At 37.8% G+C, this 19,445-nt stretch overlaps 2 protein-coding genes across 2 annotated transcripts; both read left to right on the top strand.

The window, feature by feature from the left end:
• Positions 1 to 3,897: 3,897 nt before the first annotated feature.
• Positions 3,898 to 7,390, top strand: LOC131607885 (uncharacterized; the record flags this gene model as incomplete). The annotated part of the gene is made up of 1 exon (XM_058879837.1): positions 3,898 to 7,390. A coding segment is annotated over exon 1 (3,462 nt), but the record flags the coding sequence as incomplete, so codon positions are not given.
• Positions 7,391 to 16,282: 8,892 nt separating this feature from the next.
• On the top strand, positions 16,283 to 17,830 carry LOC131603366 (probable LRR receptor-like serine/threonine-protein kinase At4g31250). The gene is made up of 2 exons (XM_058875668.1): positions 16,283 to 16,931; positions 17,132 to 17,830. The coding sequence occupies exons 1-2, from the start codon at positions 16,514 to 16,516 to the stop codon at positions 17,746 to 17,748; spliced, it is 1,035 nt and encodes a 344-aa protein (XP_058731651.1). The 5' UTR covers positions 16,283 to 16,513; the 3' UTR covers positions 17,749 to 17,830.
• The last annotated feature ends 1,615 nt before the right edge of the window (positions 17,831 to 19,445 follow it).

Genomic DNA, 19,445 nt, shown 5'->3' with positions numbered 1-19,445 from the left:
TCAGCGTAATCTTGTGGGAGATCTCCAAGAGCAGTTTAACAAGATTCAACTGGAAGTTAAAGCTATCCGTGGCAAAGATTTGTTTGGAAAGAATGCCCAGGAGCTATGTTTGGTTCCCAGTGTACAAATACCAGCTAAGTTCAAGGTCCCAGACTTTGAGAAGTACAAAGGAAGTTCTTGTCCACAAAGCCATCTTGTGATGTATGCCAGGAAGATGTCTACTTATGCAGATAATCATCAGTTGCTTATCCATTACTTTCAAGACAGTTTGACTGGTGCCGCACTGAAGTGGTACACAGGCTTGGATAGCACTAATATTCGGACTTTCAATGACCTAGGTGAGGCCTTTGTCCGACAATACAAGTATAACTCGGATATGGCTCCAGACAGAGATCAGCTTCGGTCCATGGCTCAGAAAGATCATGAAGCTTTCAAAGAGTATGCCCAACGATGGAGAGAAACTGCTGCTCAGATTAATCCACCGTTAAAAGAAAAAGAAATGACAAAGATCTTCTTGAATACTCTCAGTCCGTTTTATTATGAACGCATGATTGCTAGTGCTCCAAGTGATTTCACCGAAATGGTAAACATGGGGATGCGTCTAGAAGAAGGAGTCCGAACAGGACGTTTGACTAAAGAAGGTGGATCTTCGAGTGGAACCAAAAAGTTCGGAAGTGGTTTCCCAAAGAAGAAAGAACAAAGTGTTGACATGGTATCCCAAGGGAAGCCAAGAGGAAATATCAATCGTCGACAACAGATTGCTGCTATTGCGCCAGTCGTTAATTCAGCACCGAATCCGGGATTTACCCCACAGTTTCAGCAACAACAGCCTCGACCACAGGCTCAGCAGCTGAACAATAATCAGAATCGTGTGCAAAGAGCTCCACAGTTTGATCCGATTCCGATGACCTACACAGAATTGTACCCTGCACTGATTGAAAGAGGCCTTATTCAAACTAAAGCACCACCACCAGTACCTGAGAGACTCCCATGGTGGTACAAAGCTGAGGTCTCATGCCCTTATCATCAAGGAGCACCTGGCCATGATCTTGAGCATTGCATAGCTTTGAAATATGAAGTTCAGAGGTTGGTTAGATCTAATCTTCTCTCTTTCAGAAATTTGAATCCAAATGTGCAAGCAAATCCGCTGCCCAATCATGGAGGGCATGTTGTAAACATGGTATATGGGTGTCCTGGTCCATACCGGGTCTATAATATCAATTACTCAAGAGCCAATTTGGTACAAATGCACGCCACTCTTTGTCGGGGGCAGAATTTTCGCCAGCATCAATACGGTTCCTGTAGAATATGTTGTGTAGATCCTCACGGATGTTCAATTGTGAGAAGAGATCTCCAAGTTCTGTTGGATAATGGTACTCTTCAGATCTACCGAAATAGGGATGAAAATGAAGTTAACATGATAGGATGTTATCCGCATGAGCTTTTAGTCTCAGATATCAACTCGGAAATGCCTACAGTTAACGTCATCATTCCTCATTTCAACATGCCGGAGCGCATGGAAGTTACTTACAACAAGCCGAAGGTTCCTATTGCTCCTTTGATCATTTGTTTACCTGGACCTGTTCCTTATGACTCTGACAAGGCAGTTCCATACAACTACAATGCCACAATGATAAAGGATGGACAAGAAGTTCCTTTACCAACTCTTTCATCTGTCGTAAACATCGCTGATGTAAGTCGTGTAACAAGAAGTGGACGTGTGTATACTCCACTACCTCCAAAGCAGCCTGTTGCTCCTGCAACCAGGCAAAATCCTGTCAATACGCCAGTGGGGAATCCTGAGGAAACTCCTGTCAGTAATACAAACATTGATGTTGGTCAATCCAGTGGAACCAATGTCAATCCAGACTTTGATGAAATTTTGAAGCTTATCAAAAGAAGTGAATACAAGATTGTGGATCAGCTCATGCAGACTCCTTCAAAGATCTCAATACTTTCATTGCTGTTAAACTCAGAAGCCCACAGGGAAGCCCTGATGAAGGTCTTAGATCAAGCTTTTGTAGATCATGATGTGACTGTTGATCACTTTGATGGGATAATAGCCAACATAACTGCTTGCAACAATTTAAGCTTCTGTGATGAAGAACTCCCCGAGGAGGGCAGAAATCACAATCTTGCTTTGCACATTTCTATGAACTGTCAGTCAGACTCTTTGTCCAATGTGTTAGTAGACACCGGATCTTCCTTGAATGTGATGCCAAAGACGACTCTTGCTCGCTTGTCTTACCAAGGAATGCCTATGAAGTTCAGTGGTGTAGTTGTCAAAGCATTTGATGGATCGCGAAAATCTGTTATCGGTGAAGTCAACCTTCCCATGACAATTGGTCCACATACATTTCAAATCACCTTCCAGGTCATGGACATTCAAGCTGCTTATAGCTGTCTGTTGGGACGACCATGGATCCACGAAGCAGGGGCAGTGACTTCTACGCTCCATCAAAAGTTAAAGTTTGTGACAAATGGAAAATTGGTAACAATAAGTGGGGAGCAAGCCTTAATGGTGAGTCATTTATCCAATTTCTCTTTCATCGGTGCTGATGATGTGGAAGGAACTCAGTTCCAAGGTCTCTCTTTAGAAGACGAGTCTTCCAAAAAGAAAGCATCAATTTCTTCTTACAAAGAGGCAGTAAAAGTAGTGAAAGATGGAACTACCACTGGCTGGGGGCAAGTTGTGATCCCGACCAAGAATGAAACTAGAGCAGGTCTCGGATGTTCACCAACATTCTCAAACTGCACCAAGAAGGATGAAACCCTTCGTCCGATCAAAGAAACGTTCCATAGTGGAGGGTTCCTTAACCCAATTCCTCAAGAGGTCAATGTCCTTATTGAGGAATGCATCGAAGAAGGTCTACCTGATCCTGAAGAAGAATGGAAATGTTATCTCAATGACTCGGGATACATATCTCAGGAAGAACCATATCCTCCTTCAGAAGAATCCAAAGGCAATGAAACTGAGCCTGTTCCTGCAGAAATCTGGGACACTTTGGGACAACCAAGTGGAAAATTTGATTATATGGTGAAATATACTGCACCTGAAAGTTACAAGATTGCGATTGAGGATATCCAACCAACTGGATGGGGAGATTCCTTTGAATATAATAGTCAACCAGAAGAGGCTTATCAGCCCTGTCAATTTTCTCAGCAGCCTGAAGTTACTGAAGATTTCGGATTCGATGTATCTGCCAAGGTTCATAATCCTGAAGATGGTTATTATCACATAAATGCCATTTTTGAAGATGAAGGGGAAGATGGTCCCGCAACTGACTCAGAAAGTGTCGCTGACAATGAGTCTCTTCATCCTGAAGACTGGGAAACACATCCTGAAAATTCTGAAGATTGTGACTCGTCTTATGCTCTTCAAGAAGTAGAAGAAGACCGTTTCAACTCTACAAAGAACAAGGGTGATAAACCAGGACCTTCAAATCCTGCTCGACCAGCGGTCAATGTCAATACTGAAGATAATTCTGGGGAGAATTTTCCTGAATACATAATACACAGAGGAGTTCGTTGCTACTGGAAGGCTGTCGACGTTCCGAATGTTGTTCGCCGCTCAAAGTAATCACCTCGCTGTTATTTTGACCTCCTGCCTTGCCCAAAGCAGAGAGATGTTTTATAGGGCTTTGCTTTTAAATGTTCCGCCCAAATAACTTTGTGTATAGGGCTTTGTTTTAAAAGTTTCCCTCTTTGTCCTGCCCAAGACAAATGAGTTTGTGTTTAGGGCTTTGTTTCAAAAATGAATCATAAATAAAGCGTCATTTTGAATTCCCTACATTATATGTTTTATTTTTGCTTTTTTCTGGAAATGGTAATCCTAAAAAACCAAAAAAAAAAAAAAAAAAAAAACTTTTCAAAAAAAATCTGCATACACTCTTGCATTCATAAATTTTCTAAAATAGATATAAATCACATGTGCAGATTAACTATTGATAAACCCATTGAATGCAATAACCCTATGCCCTCTCCCAACTTTGAGTTTCCTGTGTTCGAAGCCGAAGAAGAGGAAGAAGAGGAGATTCCGGACGAGATCTCTCGGTTACTTAAGCACGAGGAAAGAGCCATTCTGCCTCACAAAGAGCCTTTAGAAAAAATCAACTTGGGTTCTGAAGAAGACAAAAAAGAAGTGACCATTGGATCGCTGCTTGATGCTGATATCAAGAGTAAGTTGACAGACCTTCTCAAAGAATATGTTGACGTGTTTGCCTGGTCCTACCAAGACATGCCTGGGTTGGATACCAATATTGTTCAGCATTACTTGCCATTGAAGCCAGAATGTCCGCCGGTTAAGCAGAAATTGCGAAGGACTCACCCTGATATGGCTAACAAGATCAAAGTGGAAGTTCAAAAACAGCTCGACGCAGGTTTTCTAGTCACCTCAGAGTATCCTCAATGGTTGGCTAACATTGTGCCAGTTCCGAAGAAAGATGGCAAAGTCAGAATGTGTGTTGACTACCGTGACTTGAACAAGGCCAGTCCAAAAGATGACTTTCCATTACCGCATATCGACATGCTGGTTGATAACACCGCTAAGTTCAACGTCTTTTCCTTCATGGACGGGTTCTCCGGTTATAATCAGATCAAGATGGCTCCTGAAGACATGGAGAAGACATCTTTCATCACCCCATGGGGTACCTTTTGCTACAAAGTGATGCCGTTTGGATTAAAGAATGCAGGCGCAACTTACCAAAGGGCAATGACTACTCTCTTTCATGACATGATGCATAAAGAAATTGAAGTTTATGTGGACGACATGATAGCCAAGTCCAGTACAGAAGAAGAACATATTGAATACCTTTTGAAGTTGTTTCAACGACTAAGGAAATATCAGCTTCGCTTGAATCCTAACAAATGTACTTTTGGGGTTAGATCTGGAAAACTCTTGGGTTTCATTGTCAGCCAAAGAGGTATTGAAGTAGATCCCGACAAAGTCAGAGCTATTCAAGAGATGCCTGCACCAAAGACTGAAAAACAAGTAAGAGGATTTCTCGGACGATTGAACTACATCTCCAGATTTATCTCTCAAATGACTGCTACATGTGGGCCAATTTTCAAGCTTCTCCGCAAAGATCAAGGGGTTGTATGGACTGAAGATTGCCAGAAAGCGTTCGACAGTATCAAGGAATACCTGTTAGAACCACCAATATTGATTCCTCCAGTTGAAGGAAGACCATTAATCATGTACCTTACTGTGTTAGAAGAATCCATGGGTTGTATGCTTGGACAGCAAGATGAAACTGGTAAGAAGGAGCATGCCATCTATTACTTGAGTAAGAAATTCACAGATTGTGAGTCTCGTTACTCCATGCTCGAAAAAACATGTTGTGCTTTGGCTTGGGCTTCAAAACGTCTCCGCCAATACATGATCAACAATACTACTTGGTTAATCTCCAAAATGGATCCGATCAAGTATGTCTTTGAAAAGCCTGCCTTAACAGGAAGGATTGCCCGATGGCAAATGCTGTTATCCGAATATGACATTGAATACCGTGCTCAAAAAGCGGTCAAAGGAAGCATTCTCGCCGATCACTTGGCGCATCAACCAATTAATGAATATCAATCTCTCAAGTTCGACTTTCCTGATGAAGATGTCTTGTACTTGAAAATGAAAGATTGTGACGAACCGTTACCTGAAGAAGGTCCTGAGCCTGGATCAAGATGGGGCCTAATTTTCGATGGAGCAGTAAACGCTTTTGGCAATGGAATTGGGGCAATCATCATCACTCCCAAGGGTACTCATATCCCATTCTCCGCCAGATTGCTATTTGATTGTACCAACAACATCGCAGAATATGAAGCTTGTATCATGGGTCTCGAAGAAGCCATTGACTTAAGGATCAAGATCCTTGACATATATGGAGATTCAGCTCTCGTGATCAACCAAATCAAAGACAAATGGGAAACTTACCACCCTGGCTTGATTCCTTACAGAGATTATGCAAGACGTCTGTTGACTTTCTTCAACAAGGTTGAATTGCATCATATACCTCGAGATCAGAATCGAATGGCAGACGCCTTGGCTACTCTATCTTCCATGTTCAAAGTCAATCACTGGAATGATGTGCCTAAAGTCAGAATTACGCGCCTTGAAAGGCCCGCCTATGTGTTTGCAACTGAAGCAGTCATCGATGATAAACCGTGGTTCCACGACATCAAACGCTTCCTTCAAACTCAAGAGTACCCGCTTGGGGCATCAAACAAAGATAAGAAAACTCTAAGGAGACTTTCTGGCAGTTTCTTCCTGAACGGAGATGTGCTATACAAAAGAAATTTCGACATGGTTTTGCTCAGATGCGTGGACAGACACGAAGCAGACATGTTAATGCATGAAGTGCATGAAGGGTCCTTTGGAACTCATTCAAATGGGCATGCAATGTCCAAAAAGATCTTAAGAGCAGGATACTATTGGTTGACAATGGAATCTGACTGTTATAAACACGTGAAGAGATGTCACAAGTGCCAGATCTATGCAGATAAGATCCATGTGCCACCGACTCTACTCAACGTTCTCTCATCTCCGTGGCCTTTCTCCATGTGGGGTATCGACATGATTGGAATGATCGAACCGAAAGCTTCAAACGGTCATCGTTTCATCTTGGTAGCAATTGATTACTTCACCAAATGGGTCGAAGCAGCATCTTACGCCAATGTTACAAGACAAGTGGTTGTGAGGTTTATCAAGAATAACATCATTTGCCGATATGGTATTCCCAGCAAGATCATTACTGATAATGGTTCAAACCTGAATAACAAGATGATGAAAGAATTGTGTAAGGAATTCAAGATTGAGCATCATAACTCTTCTCCTTACAGACCAAAAATGAACGGCGCCGTTGAAGCTGCTAACAAGAACATTAAGAAGATCGTCCAGAAAATGGTCGTCACTTACAAAGACTGGCATGAAATGCTGCCATTTGCTTTACATGGGTACCGTACTTCAGTGCGTACTTCAACAGGGGCAACTCCCTTTTCTCTAGTATACGGCATGGAAGCTGTGCTCCCCGTAGAAGTCGAAATCCCATCAATGAGAGTCCTCATGGAGACTAAGTTATCAGAGGCTGAATGGTGTCAAAGCAGATACGATCAGTTGAACTTAATCGAAGAAAAACGTATGACTGCTCTATGCCATGGACAGTTATACCAAGCAAGGATGAAACAAGCTTTCAACAAAAAGGTTCGACCTCGTGAATTTCAAGAAGGCGACCTCGTGCTTAAAAAGATCTTGTCTTTTCAACCAGATTCTAGGGGCAAATGGTCTCCTAATTATGAAGGCCCGTATGTTGTCAAAAGAGCATTTTCTGGCGGTGCCATGATTCTTACTACCATGGATGGTGATGAACTCCCACATCCTGTGAATGCTGATGCAGTCAAGAAATACTTTGTCTAAAAAAGAATACAAAAGAACAGCTCGGTAAGTCGAAAACCCGCAAAGGGCGACTTAGGCAAAAATGAGCGTCTCGGTGGACTGAAAACCCGAAAGGGCGGTCCAGGCAAAAATTAGAGACAATAAACAGAAAAAATTCATCCTGGTAGATTGAAAACCTGAAAGGGCAATCTAGGCAAAAATTAGGGATTTATGACAAAGTAACTGCATTAGTCTATACTTCGTCACCTGAAAAGTCTGTACTTCATCAAAGGATCTTCAATCAAATCATTATCAATCTGAAGCGACAAGCACAGTTGGAACTCAAAGTTATTAGAGGGAATAGTGGTTATTGCTTTCAATGTAGCCTTTTCCGCATAATTACCATTTCCTACTTTTGTAAATACTCCATGGAATCACGCCTTTAGCTGATTACCATCCTATTAAATAAATTTGAGCCTTGTGCCCATTTGTTTGCAATCTTTAATTTCTTTCAGCTTGCAAAATGACGCTTTAATTGTGTTATTCGTTTTTGAAAAAAAGAAAAAAATAAGTTTTAAATGAATTTACTTCACTTTTCTTTTTCAAAATAAAAGCGAAATTTTCCTTTGAGTTGTGAACAACGGAAGGAACATCAGCAGTCGTCTCCATAGGATGAACAAAAAGGATTCTCCCGGAAAAAATTGTTGAGACAACGGTATTCTTGTCCCAGAAAAGAATTCTTGAAGCAATTACCCCTCGAGGTAAAGAAGCTCTTCTATCCCCAGTGAAGAAGGTCTTTTATCCCCAATGAAGAAGATCTCCAATCTCCAGTGAAGAGGTTCTTTCATCTCAATGAGAAAAGATGCTCATCTTCCCCAGAGAAGTTTAAAGCACGCAACACCATTCATCACCTGTGTTATCTACACCGTGTTGAAAAACATTTGCCAAGTATCTGGTTGTATTGCGACGTCGGTCCGTCTCCAGTATATACTCCTCTGTCTGTCAGTATTGTCAACATGCATGCGACATTCATGACATTCATCATTCATACATATTTGCATCATTTATGCATTCTTGCATTTTTCATGTTTGCTTAAAAAATCACTTGTTCAGGATATATCTATCCTCGAAAAAAAGAAAAAGAAAAAAAAAAGAAGAAAAAGAAACAAATATGGGCGTGTCATCTCTCCAAGTAGGTCGCCACCCATAAGCAGAAAAGAACATATTCTTTCTCCAGTTCCCCACTGAGATCATTCCTCGTGGAAGAAGGTTGCTTTAGTTTCTCCTCTCAAAACAAAGGAGAAAATCCCCAGTTGAGTTCATTCCTCATGGGTACAAAGTCTTGATTGACTGTTTCTTTCCAATTCATTCATGGTTAGAACCTTGTCTTTACCAGAGATTCAAATTCCGATTCCCCAAACAGAGTCGTGAAAAACAGACAATAAGCAATAGCCTTATCATCTAAGCAGTTTATGTCTCTTTCAAAAGCTTTTTCCTCTCAAGGAAATCAATCCTGAAGACCATTTGACAATCAGGGCCTTATTACTGTTCACAAGGCTGAATAACCAGTAATTCCCCTAGCAAAGTCTCCAAGATCATTTTATCACTCGGCTGATAATTGATCATGTCTTCAAAACCGCTATCACGAGGCTGGTAGTCGGTAACCTTTTGTTCTGGTTATATTATTTAACATGTCTATCACAAGGCTGATAGTCGGTAATATTAACCAAACCTTTGAAACTTTTTTACCTTGTCAAGTCTATCACCATGCTGATAGTCGGTAATACAGTTTCATACCTTTCACCTTCGCATTATTAAACAAGTCTATCCCCATGCAGATAGTCGATAATGTCAATAGGTAAGCTTTTCTTACAAAGCTATCATTCCCAGGTGAAGCATACACTTGCTTTCCCAAAAAGACAAAACGGATTCTCTTCCTAAAACGGATTGGGACATCCTTCCCCAATCTCTTTTCCCCAGTGGAGTCAGTTCTTGATATCCCTCGGTAAAGATATCCTTGCATCATTCGCAATTTTGGTATCTTAGGTCCAAAATTCGCGTCTTCTGATATTTAAGTCTCTTCCACCCTATCAAAACGAAGATTTTCAATCTTCATGTCTCAGGTTGAAGAAACTTAAATAGGGGCATCTGTCATACCCCAATTTTTGACCTAAGATACCACCTCATATCATCTGCATATGCATCATTTGCATCTCTAACAAATTGCATAGCTTGTGTTTGCTACTTGTGACTCAGCAGGATTTAATCAGGAAATCACTCATCAGTACAAGTAATAATCAATTAGGGTTTTGTTCTCCCTTCATTTCAAATGATTCATCTTCATCAACAATCAACATTTGTTCCTCAGAGATTCATTTCAACAAGCTCAAAGGCTCTGAATCGACTGAATTAGGGTTTTGACTGAAGATAGCATACTCTTGACTTTTGCTCAGAATTTGACCTAATGGCTTGGGACATGATATCAAGACCTCAAGTGCATCATTTTGACCTAATCCATTGGCTCATAACATCTCCTACACAAAGATTGATCAGACAAATCCTCAGATCAGGATTTTTGAACTATCAGGGACTGAAATCAGGGATCACATTTGGGAAACCCTAAAAATCCCCAGGAAGTCAATCAAAGGTTTCAATCATCCTCAAATAATCCCTATGACAATATACAATGGAAATTACATCTCAATTCAAGACCTACAGACATCAATTTCATCTGGTCGACAATTAGGGTTTTTGACCTAATTCACTGAACAACTGACTTTTTAATCAGGACATGGTGCCACAACTCAAACCATGGCTCAATATCCTCTAAAGCCTCAATATGATCCATTCATACCATTCATATGGTGAGGATAGCCTGTTTCATTTGAAATCTCCAGAAACGCGATTCGTCTGAAAAAGTCAACTGTACAAGATCACCATTGACTTTTGGGGAATTTTGGTCAACCATGACTTTTGAAGTTTTAAATCATCAATATATGATATATGAAGTCATTTGGTCAAGAAAAATCAAGAAAATCAATCAAGAATCAAAAAGTCAAAAGTTTGACTTTCATACTTAGAAAAGTTTTCTAAGTGTTTTTCATGGTTTTTTCCAAACTTTGGAGGGGAATAACTCAAAATTTCACCTACAAACTGAAAAAAACTTCCAACATGAAAGTTGTAGATTTTGATCCAATGAACAACTTTGTCACATATAAATGTTTTCCATAAGATCAACCATTTAAGAGATATGGTGCTTCAAAGTTGGTACTTTTTGAAAAATTCACTTAAAACTTCATTTTCTTCAAAGTTCATGGATCTTTTTCACCCATTTCCTTAAAGGTCTTGAAGAAACTTTCAACTAGGGTTTTGAAGTGTGTAATATGAGCTTTCCAAAATGTCCAAGAGCATGAAAAAATATGGAGTGTAGCCATGGTTTTGAATTTTGACATTAGTGACCATTTCACTTGAAATTTCAAGCCATTTTTGCAAAGTTATGAACCAATTTGCCAAATAATGCAAGTAATGATACATAGAGGCAATAATTGAATGATATTTTCTGATTTGAAGATCAGAATGGAAGAGGATAGGAAGCTTGGAATTTAACCATGGTTTAGTAACTTTAACCATTTGCATTTAATGTGAAAGATTCCATTTTATCTCTTAAGCCAAATCATCATTCTTGAAGCAACTTGCAAGAGCTCTTCATTCAGAATCCTTGGCATATAAATAGAGGTTCAAATCATCTTCAAACTCACACCAAAACCTCACAATTATAGGTTTTCTCTCTTCTTTCTTGAATTGCAAGTTTCATAGTTTTCAAAGAGGTAGAAAACTCAACCTCCAAACCCTTTGAGTTATGGCCAAAGTGATGGTTCTAACATCTCATAAACATCAAATATGATGTGTTTGATCCACTCACACACCCCAAATCACCCTAAATCTCAGAATCACTCTTCAACCACCATGTTTGCATAAAATGAGCCTTAACATATCAATTCTCATACCAGGCCATATCTGTCCAATCTAACCATCCAAACACACTCCATATACTTCATATGAACTGTTCCAACCATTATCCATGATCTGAAACATCAAAATCAGCTAGCTTGATCCTCACTTGAACCATACTGCAGATCGAGTACCATGGATTGATCAAGAGGTTTTCAAATTGCTTCAGGCATCCAAACATGTTCCATAAGGTCCACTGAAGGTGTTCAGATCAAGAAACAACAACTGGAACTCTTCATTTGCAGAATTCGATTCTCAGTTTTGCCATTTTTAAGGTAAGTGCTCATGAACTTCAAACTCTATCATACATGCATCATAAATGAAAAACTAAGTTACCATCTTGTTTCTGCACCATCACTGAATAATAACCCTCAATCAATTGCATCATATCATGATCATACACGATTTCACATTGAATTTCAGTTTTAGGGTTCTTCGTGTTCATCACAAAATTGACCCCCTTAGAGTAAAAATAAATGAATTATAAGACCACCATCATGTTCCTCGTGAAAAACCGAGTGAGATAGACCCTTTGATTGATCAAAACAACTCAGTTTTCAGAAAATTCAAAATCAAGTTAGGGATGTGTTCTTGGCGCCATTTTTTGTTCAGAAATTCAAATGGTTCGTTTTAAAATATAATTAAATGGAAGCGTGTTATTTACAAGCTGCGCGCGCAGCTCAGTTGGCAAGTGTTTTGGTTGGTAACCTCCAGGTCGTGGGTTCAAACCCTTGTGAGACCAAACCCTCTTTTTTAACACTATTTTCTTTCATTTTCTTTTACAACTTCATTTAATTATTTAATACATCAAATTAACTTATTTTTTCTTCATTTTTTAAACACCTCTTATTTAATATATATATTTTGACAATATCAAAAAAAATCACAAAAAAATATTTATTTGATACATTTTTAATTGGTTTTAAAATGACTTGTTTTTAAGTAATTTTAATACTTTTAAATATTATTTTTCATTTGATTTTCAAATTTAATCACTTGTAAATATTTTTTGAAGCAAACCCTAATCATCTAAATGTTAATTGAAGACAATCTTCTTGTTTATCTTGATTAAATTGATTTCTTTCAAAATTCAAATCGTTTTAAAAACGAGCGATCACGATTCTTTTCAAAAACAGTAAACCATTTCTTTTTGATTTTCAAAGGAAACTATTGATTAAATCTTTTTAATTGATCAATTGATTTTCAAAACGATGTGGGGCCTCTCGAATATTAGAGAGTATAAGTCCCTTTCGTTTTTCTTTGTACAGTTTTTGTTTTAATAGAAAACTTTTTTCCAAATAAACTTCCCAACAAGTTTTTTTAACAAACAAATCTTTCAACTCTTTTTTAAACCATCCACCATGTTTTATGAAAATAAAACATGGGCCTCTCGAATATTAGAGAGTATAAGTCCCTTTCCTTTTTACAGTTTTTCTTTGTACAGAAAACTCTTTCAAAACAAATCTTCAAACCGTTTTTTTCAAACAACGCGTCTGTAAATAAACAGTCAACCATGTTTTGTAAATAATACCACGGGCCTCCACGTAGGTATAAGTCCCAAGCCCTTTTGTACATACCCACTCAAGTACATGAAATTAGGTATTTCATTGTACGCCTTTTGCACATATCTCAATCTGTTTTTTAACTTTGAATAACAAACCAAAAATGAAGGTTTCTTTAAATCTTCCCAAAAAATATACCATGGGCCTCCATGTAGGTATAAGTCCCGAGCCCCTTTGTAAATACCTGTTTACATAGCTGTTGAATAAATTCAAATGGACTTCTCCCCGAGTGTGAGTCCCAAGCCCCGTGTATACAAATGGATCATGCTTACAGGTATATTTCCTTCATAAACTCCATTATATACACACACTTTGTCATATATGTATAACTGTTCATATTTGTTCATGTACTTGTTCATATTTGTTCGTACTTGTTCATACTTGTGATTGTGTTATATGCTTATTCAACTTAGTACAACACTAGGTTCCCCATAGCCTCCTATTGGGCTTCGTGCAAAGAATCTCCCTAGTTTAGGTTAGGACATAGAGTATGGTTTCTCGGTGAAATCGCTCTAAGAGCTCAAACCAACTATACCATGCCTCCCCTTGGGCTTTGTACAAACGAGTGACCCTCCCATAGCCTCCTCTTGGGCTTACAATGCAAGGACCCCGGATTGTCCCTCCCATAGCCTCCTCTTGGGCTTACAATGCAAGGACCCTCGGATAGCCTCCTCTTGGGCTTCGTACAAGGACCCACGGGCTTCTTATAAGCATCCCCAATATCCAAAACAAATACCCTAGGAGATTAGACATTTTTCATCTCTATGCTAGGAGTATCTCTTATATATCATCACAAACAATCAATCAATCAAAATCAAACCTTTTTGCCACAAGGCTGGCTAATTAATCAAACTGTTTTACCACCGTACTGGATGATTAATCAAAGTTTTTGTCACAAGGCTGACTTCATTGAAACTTTTGCCACAAGGCTGGCTGATTAATCAAAGTTTTTGTCACAAGGCTGACTTCATTGAAACTTTTGCCACAAGGCTGGTTAAACAAACAAAAACATCTTTATCATTCTAAGCACCCTAAGTGGCATGGCCCCGGGCTTATAATGAAAAGATTTTCAAACAAAAACAAACAGATGTATGTGATGATATAGATTAGATACATCTAGCATTTAGACGACATTTGTCTATTTTCCTTTGCTTCCACTAGCATAAGTGGGAACTACGATTGCTCTGACTTTCTCAACATCCCTTTGAGAATACGTAGGCACAAGGTCGATCCTTGGCGAGCAAAACAAAACAAAAAAAACCATTCAAACCTTAGCACCCGTAGACTCCGAGCTACAGATGCTCTGATTCCCTCTAGGGGATATGTATGCAGAGGATCGCGATGATCTTTGCGAGCATAATCAAACAAACACCTTAGGTCCCACCTATTTCACAAGAACCTCCACCACAACAAGAATGGAATAAAACATAACAAAGAAACCTATAGAGTACTATAGATACGTTGGGTGCTAATACCTTCCCTTCGTATAACCAACCCTCTTACCCGGAATCTCTCCCCCACTTTTAGGTTATTGCAGCTTTTTTCCTTTTCCTCCTTTGGAAATAATAAAAAGTTTGGTCGGTACAAAAGAAAAATCATTTTTTTGAGCACTCGAGCCCAAAGAAGGCATCAGGTGTCTCATCCACAAAAAAGAGGAACAAAAACGATTTTTCGCCCGCGACAAGAATCACATCCTAAATGGCTAATAACTTATTAGATACCATTTCTTGCCGGTAGACAAAAAGGGATCTCTTTTATTTCAAATCTCAAGTCAGATTCTCATCCACAAACACTACAACGTGACCAATCCAATCCTGCTTATCAGAGCACTAAAAAGTATAGGAAACCTAATAGACTAGAGAAAGGGACTCCACCATTAGATCCTTCTAGAAGAAGATTTAGAGGCCCTGACACAATTTCTTACAAAATGAGCCACAAACCAATAAGAAGCATTCTCTAATTTAAAATCCAAAAGAAATACTCATTTCCACCGTGACAAGGCACAATGAAATCCGACAAACCTACCTTCTTAAGGTGATGAAAAAACCTGGCTACATTATGTGACATATAAAAAATCACACCATAAGCCAAATAAAAAAAATATTAGAAATGAGCCTCAATTTCCACTTAAACAAAAGGGTCAAATTACATTTAACTTCAAATTAAAATCAAATATATATAATCTAAGAAATGATACAATTGAATTTATTTCTCATTCAAGAGCTTCTCTCTTTCTATTTTCTTTCAAAATAAATTAATAGGCAAACCAGACAAACATTTTCTACATAAAATTGCCATTAAATTATTCTAGATGCACAATCCCTTAAAAATAACTTATTTTAGAGAAGACAAATGTAACACTGAAGTATCATCCTCACCAATAACAAGAAAAACATTGTGTAACTAGGCCACCTACAAGATATAATAACAACTATAACTATATTAAAAAAATTATATCTTTGGAAATGAAGTCCAAATACTCATAAGCCGGCCTAAACAGCTCATACTTTGCAGGACCTAAGCAAGACATGACCTTGTCAATGTCACCCCACAATTTATTGTTTCTCAATATTAATTAATTCTTCACATTCTATAATTGTTTCTCATTTCATCATTGTTCATCTTAATTCCAACCATGCTTCATGAAAGAGAATACATCTCTATTCTCATTCTCTTCATGGTAGCCACTTGTTTCCTACCAACCTTAACAGCTGACACAGATGCTCAAATCCTAATGAACTTCAAAAGCTTCTTATCCAATGCAGAAGCTTTAAACAATTGGAGCAATGATTCTACTAATGTATGCACGTGGACTGGTTTAATATGCATCAATCAAACAACACTTCATGGTTTGAGACTAGAGAATATGGGACTAAGTGGAACAATTAATATAGACATTCTTATGAATTTGTCCACTTTGAAGAGTTTTAGTGTCATTAACAATAGTTTTGATGGTCCAATTCCCGCATTCAATAGACTTGTGGGGTTAAGGGCATTGTTTCTGACTAATAACAAATTCTCTGGTGAAATACCTAATGATGCTTTTGATGGGTTAAGATGGCTTAAGAGATTGTTCTTAGCAGAAAATGGATTTAAGGGTCATATACCTATATCACTTGCTAAATTGCCTAGACTTTATGATGTTGATTTACATGGAAATAGATTTGATGGTTCTATACCTGAATTTGTACAGAAGGGTTTCAGAGTGTTTGATTTATCTAACAATCAATTGACGGGTAAAATTCCTGATGGTTTGAGTAATGAGAATCCAAGTGCTTTTGCAGGTATGCAATTAGTGTTAATTTGTTCTTGCTTATTAGTGTTATTATTACTCTTTTCTTGTTTCTAAAAGATTTCTTGTGCAACAGGCAACAAGGGTCTATGTGGAAGTCCTCTAAACCGCACCTGCAGCAAAAGCACTGTAAGTGTTCCACAAGAAGAAGAGAAAGGAGAAAATAAACACCACCATGTCCTTATTAGTGTTATTGTATTTGTGGCAGTGCTTGTATTGGTTTCAATACTAGCACTATTATTCATCCGTTACCGCAGAAAGAAAACTGCAGCGAAATCCAATTGGAATATGGAGAGTGGACAGTCACAGTCCCAGAACACCAAAGCTAGTACAGTTTCCACTAGTGAGGACAAATCCATTGCAGCTGAATCCAAGAAAAGCAAAGATGAAGACTTGATATTCGTTACGAACGAAAGGGTTGAGTTTGATTTGCAGGATTTGTTAAGGGCTTCAGCTGAGGTTTTGGGAAGTGGAAGCTTTGGTTCCACATACAAGGCCATGGTATTGACTGGACCAGTTGTGGTTGTGAAGAGATTTAAGCACATGAACAAAGTTGGTAAAAAAGAGTTTGTTGATCATATGAAAAGGCTTGGAGGGTTGTCACATCCTAATCTACTTCCTCTTGTTGCTTTCTACTATGGAAAAGATGAGAAGCTTTTGATGCATGATTTTGCAGAAAATGGTAGCTTGGCTAGTCATCTTCACGGTATGATACGCTTAATTGTCTGCATTGATTCTATGATTCTGCAATAGTTTGTGAAAATTTAAAATTATTTTAAGGCCTAATGGCCGCAATAACTGCAATGTCTGTAATCGCAACAAATGCTACTGCAATTTAAAACCATGATAACAATACGTGTGCGACTAGTACTTTTGCGTCATGTTTGATTTGTATAATGAATGCAGGTAAACATGGGTGTGATTTGGATTGGCCAACACGTTTGAAGATAATAAAAGGAGTAGCTAGAGGTTTAGCATATCTTTACAGAGAGTTTCCGGACGAAAAGTTACCACATGGACATCTAAAATCCTCAAATGTTGTGTTAGACCATTCATTCGAGCCTCGTTTAACCGAGTATGGACTAGTAGCAGTAACCGATTCAAAACATGCTCAACAATTCATGGTAGGTTTCAAGTCCCCGGAGGCGAGTCAAAACGAAGGGCCGGGCGAGAAGAGTGATGTATGGTGTTTAGGGATACTGATACTAGAGCTTTTGACAGGGAAGTTTCCTGCAAATTATTTGAGGCATGGGAAGGGAGCAACTGAGGATTTAGCAATGTGGGTGGAAGCTATAGTGAGGGAAGGATGGAGTGGAGAAGTGTTGGATAAAAGCATTGGTGGGAGTAGGGATAAGGAAGGTGAGATGATGAAGTTGATGAGGATTGGGATGAGTTGTTGTGAATGGAGTTTGGAGAATAGGTTTGGTTGGAGAGAGGCAGTGGCAAAGATTGAGGAGTTGAAGGAAATGGATAGTGTTGTTGAGGTTGGAGTTGAGAGTCTGAATTCTGATTTGTCTATGTGATTGTGATTTGTTTTGTTTCTATTTTGTGTATATCATTATATGTATGTGGTGCTCAAGAAAAAGAATTGTTTCATTTCACATTGATTCTTTGTAGGAATGTATATTAGTCTAAAGAATGCTTTTCCTGTATTGTTTTCAGATAAATACTTATATAGATACAAATCTAAATCTATATTTTTAGAACCAACCAATAAAAAAAAGAAAAATCTAAATCTATATTTTTAGAACCAACCAATAAAAAAAAGAAAATTTTAATTTATTTAAAATTTAATTTTGTTTTTAATTAGAATTATGAGGTGGTTGTGATAACGAGAGAAATAATTTTATTTTACTTTTTAATTATTAAAAAAATTAAAATTGATTGTGTGTGAAATTATATGTTTGTGTCTACCTAAAAAAATTTCTTGTTTTCAAATATATTTTTAATTGGGTACCATCATTGGTTGGGCTAAGCTTGAAGGCGATGCATTGAGTAAGCATGAGATAATCTTAGCTCCCCAAAAATATTTATGTTAATTAAGTAAATACATTTTTAATTTTGTTATTCTTATAATATCTATTAGTTGTCTCAAGCAAATTTATTTAACATTGAAAAAAAATCTATAATCGAGTTGATTAGAATTTTCTTTGTGACACTTTATTTTAGGTTGATTTAACGCCTTTTATTGTTTCTATGCTTAGAATGAAAGTAGGACAAAGCGTTTCAATCTCTATTATGAACATTTTTTTTTTTTTGATGTTAAGAGAAACAAAGAGAAATTATATTAATAAATTCAAATAACTTTAAAACTAACTTTTCTATTTATTTTTTCATGATAATCACATTTAGCAATCATATATTTATAACATTGGTATAATCCAATTATTCAATATCTAGATTCTTCTAAAGAATATTGACTCATCACCATTAATTTTTATGGGTTTATAGAAGTTGGACTTAGATCATTACATTTCATTAATCTTGTAAAGGGAATTTCTTAAAACACCCTTATGGGTTCTTAGGGACTCTTGGCAAAATTTTCGTAATACCCTCTTAATTCGGATGTATATATCCGAACTCACGACATTTTAGTTTTTATTGAATAAGTTCGGAGATGCATATTCGAATGCACCAAATGATAGCTTTTGGATACACATGTCTAAAATAAACACTGACTATCAAAGAAAAACAAAAACCTTAAAATCAAAGCAACTTAACATAGATTTATCATAGATAGTCGAAACTACATAGATAGTGAAACATATATTTAACATTACATATTGTTATAAATGGGTAACTGAGGACGTCGCAACATTTTGATAACATCTTCTCTCGATTTTGAAGTTTCGCGCCAACTTCAATCAGACTCTTATTAGAGTGTCGGTGAAAAATACCCTGCATAACTTTTAAATCGTCAATCGTCTTCAGTGCAAACTGGGTGAACTTTATTTTTTTTCCTTCAGTGTCAATTGATATTGTAGGAGATAATTCAGTATGGTAATCAACTCGCGAGAGACATGTCATCGAAGAATCTAAATTGAAGTGGCGACATCTCACCACTGTAGTAGACAAAAGCAAGGTGAGGATATGTTTGGCTCATTTTTGTTTGTGGTGTGTGATGTTGAAGAAATTGTTTGGAGACCCTATTTATAGAAGATTTGGAACAATTTGAATCCAAGAATTCTTATCCTGCCACTAGGGCATCTTTCGGATATTA

This window comes from Vicia villosa, linkage group LG5 (genome assembly GCF_029867415.1).
Source record: "Vicia villosa cultivar HV-30 ecotype Madison, WI linkage group LG5, Vvil1.0, whole genome shotgun sequence".
Lineage (NCBI taxonomy): Eukaryota > Viridiplantae > Streptophyta > Magnoliopsida > Fabales > Fabaceae > Vicia > Vicia villosa.
This window is presented reverse-complemented; position numbering and strand designations above follow the sequence as displayed.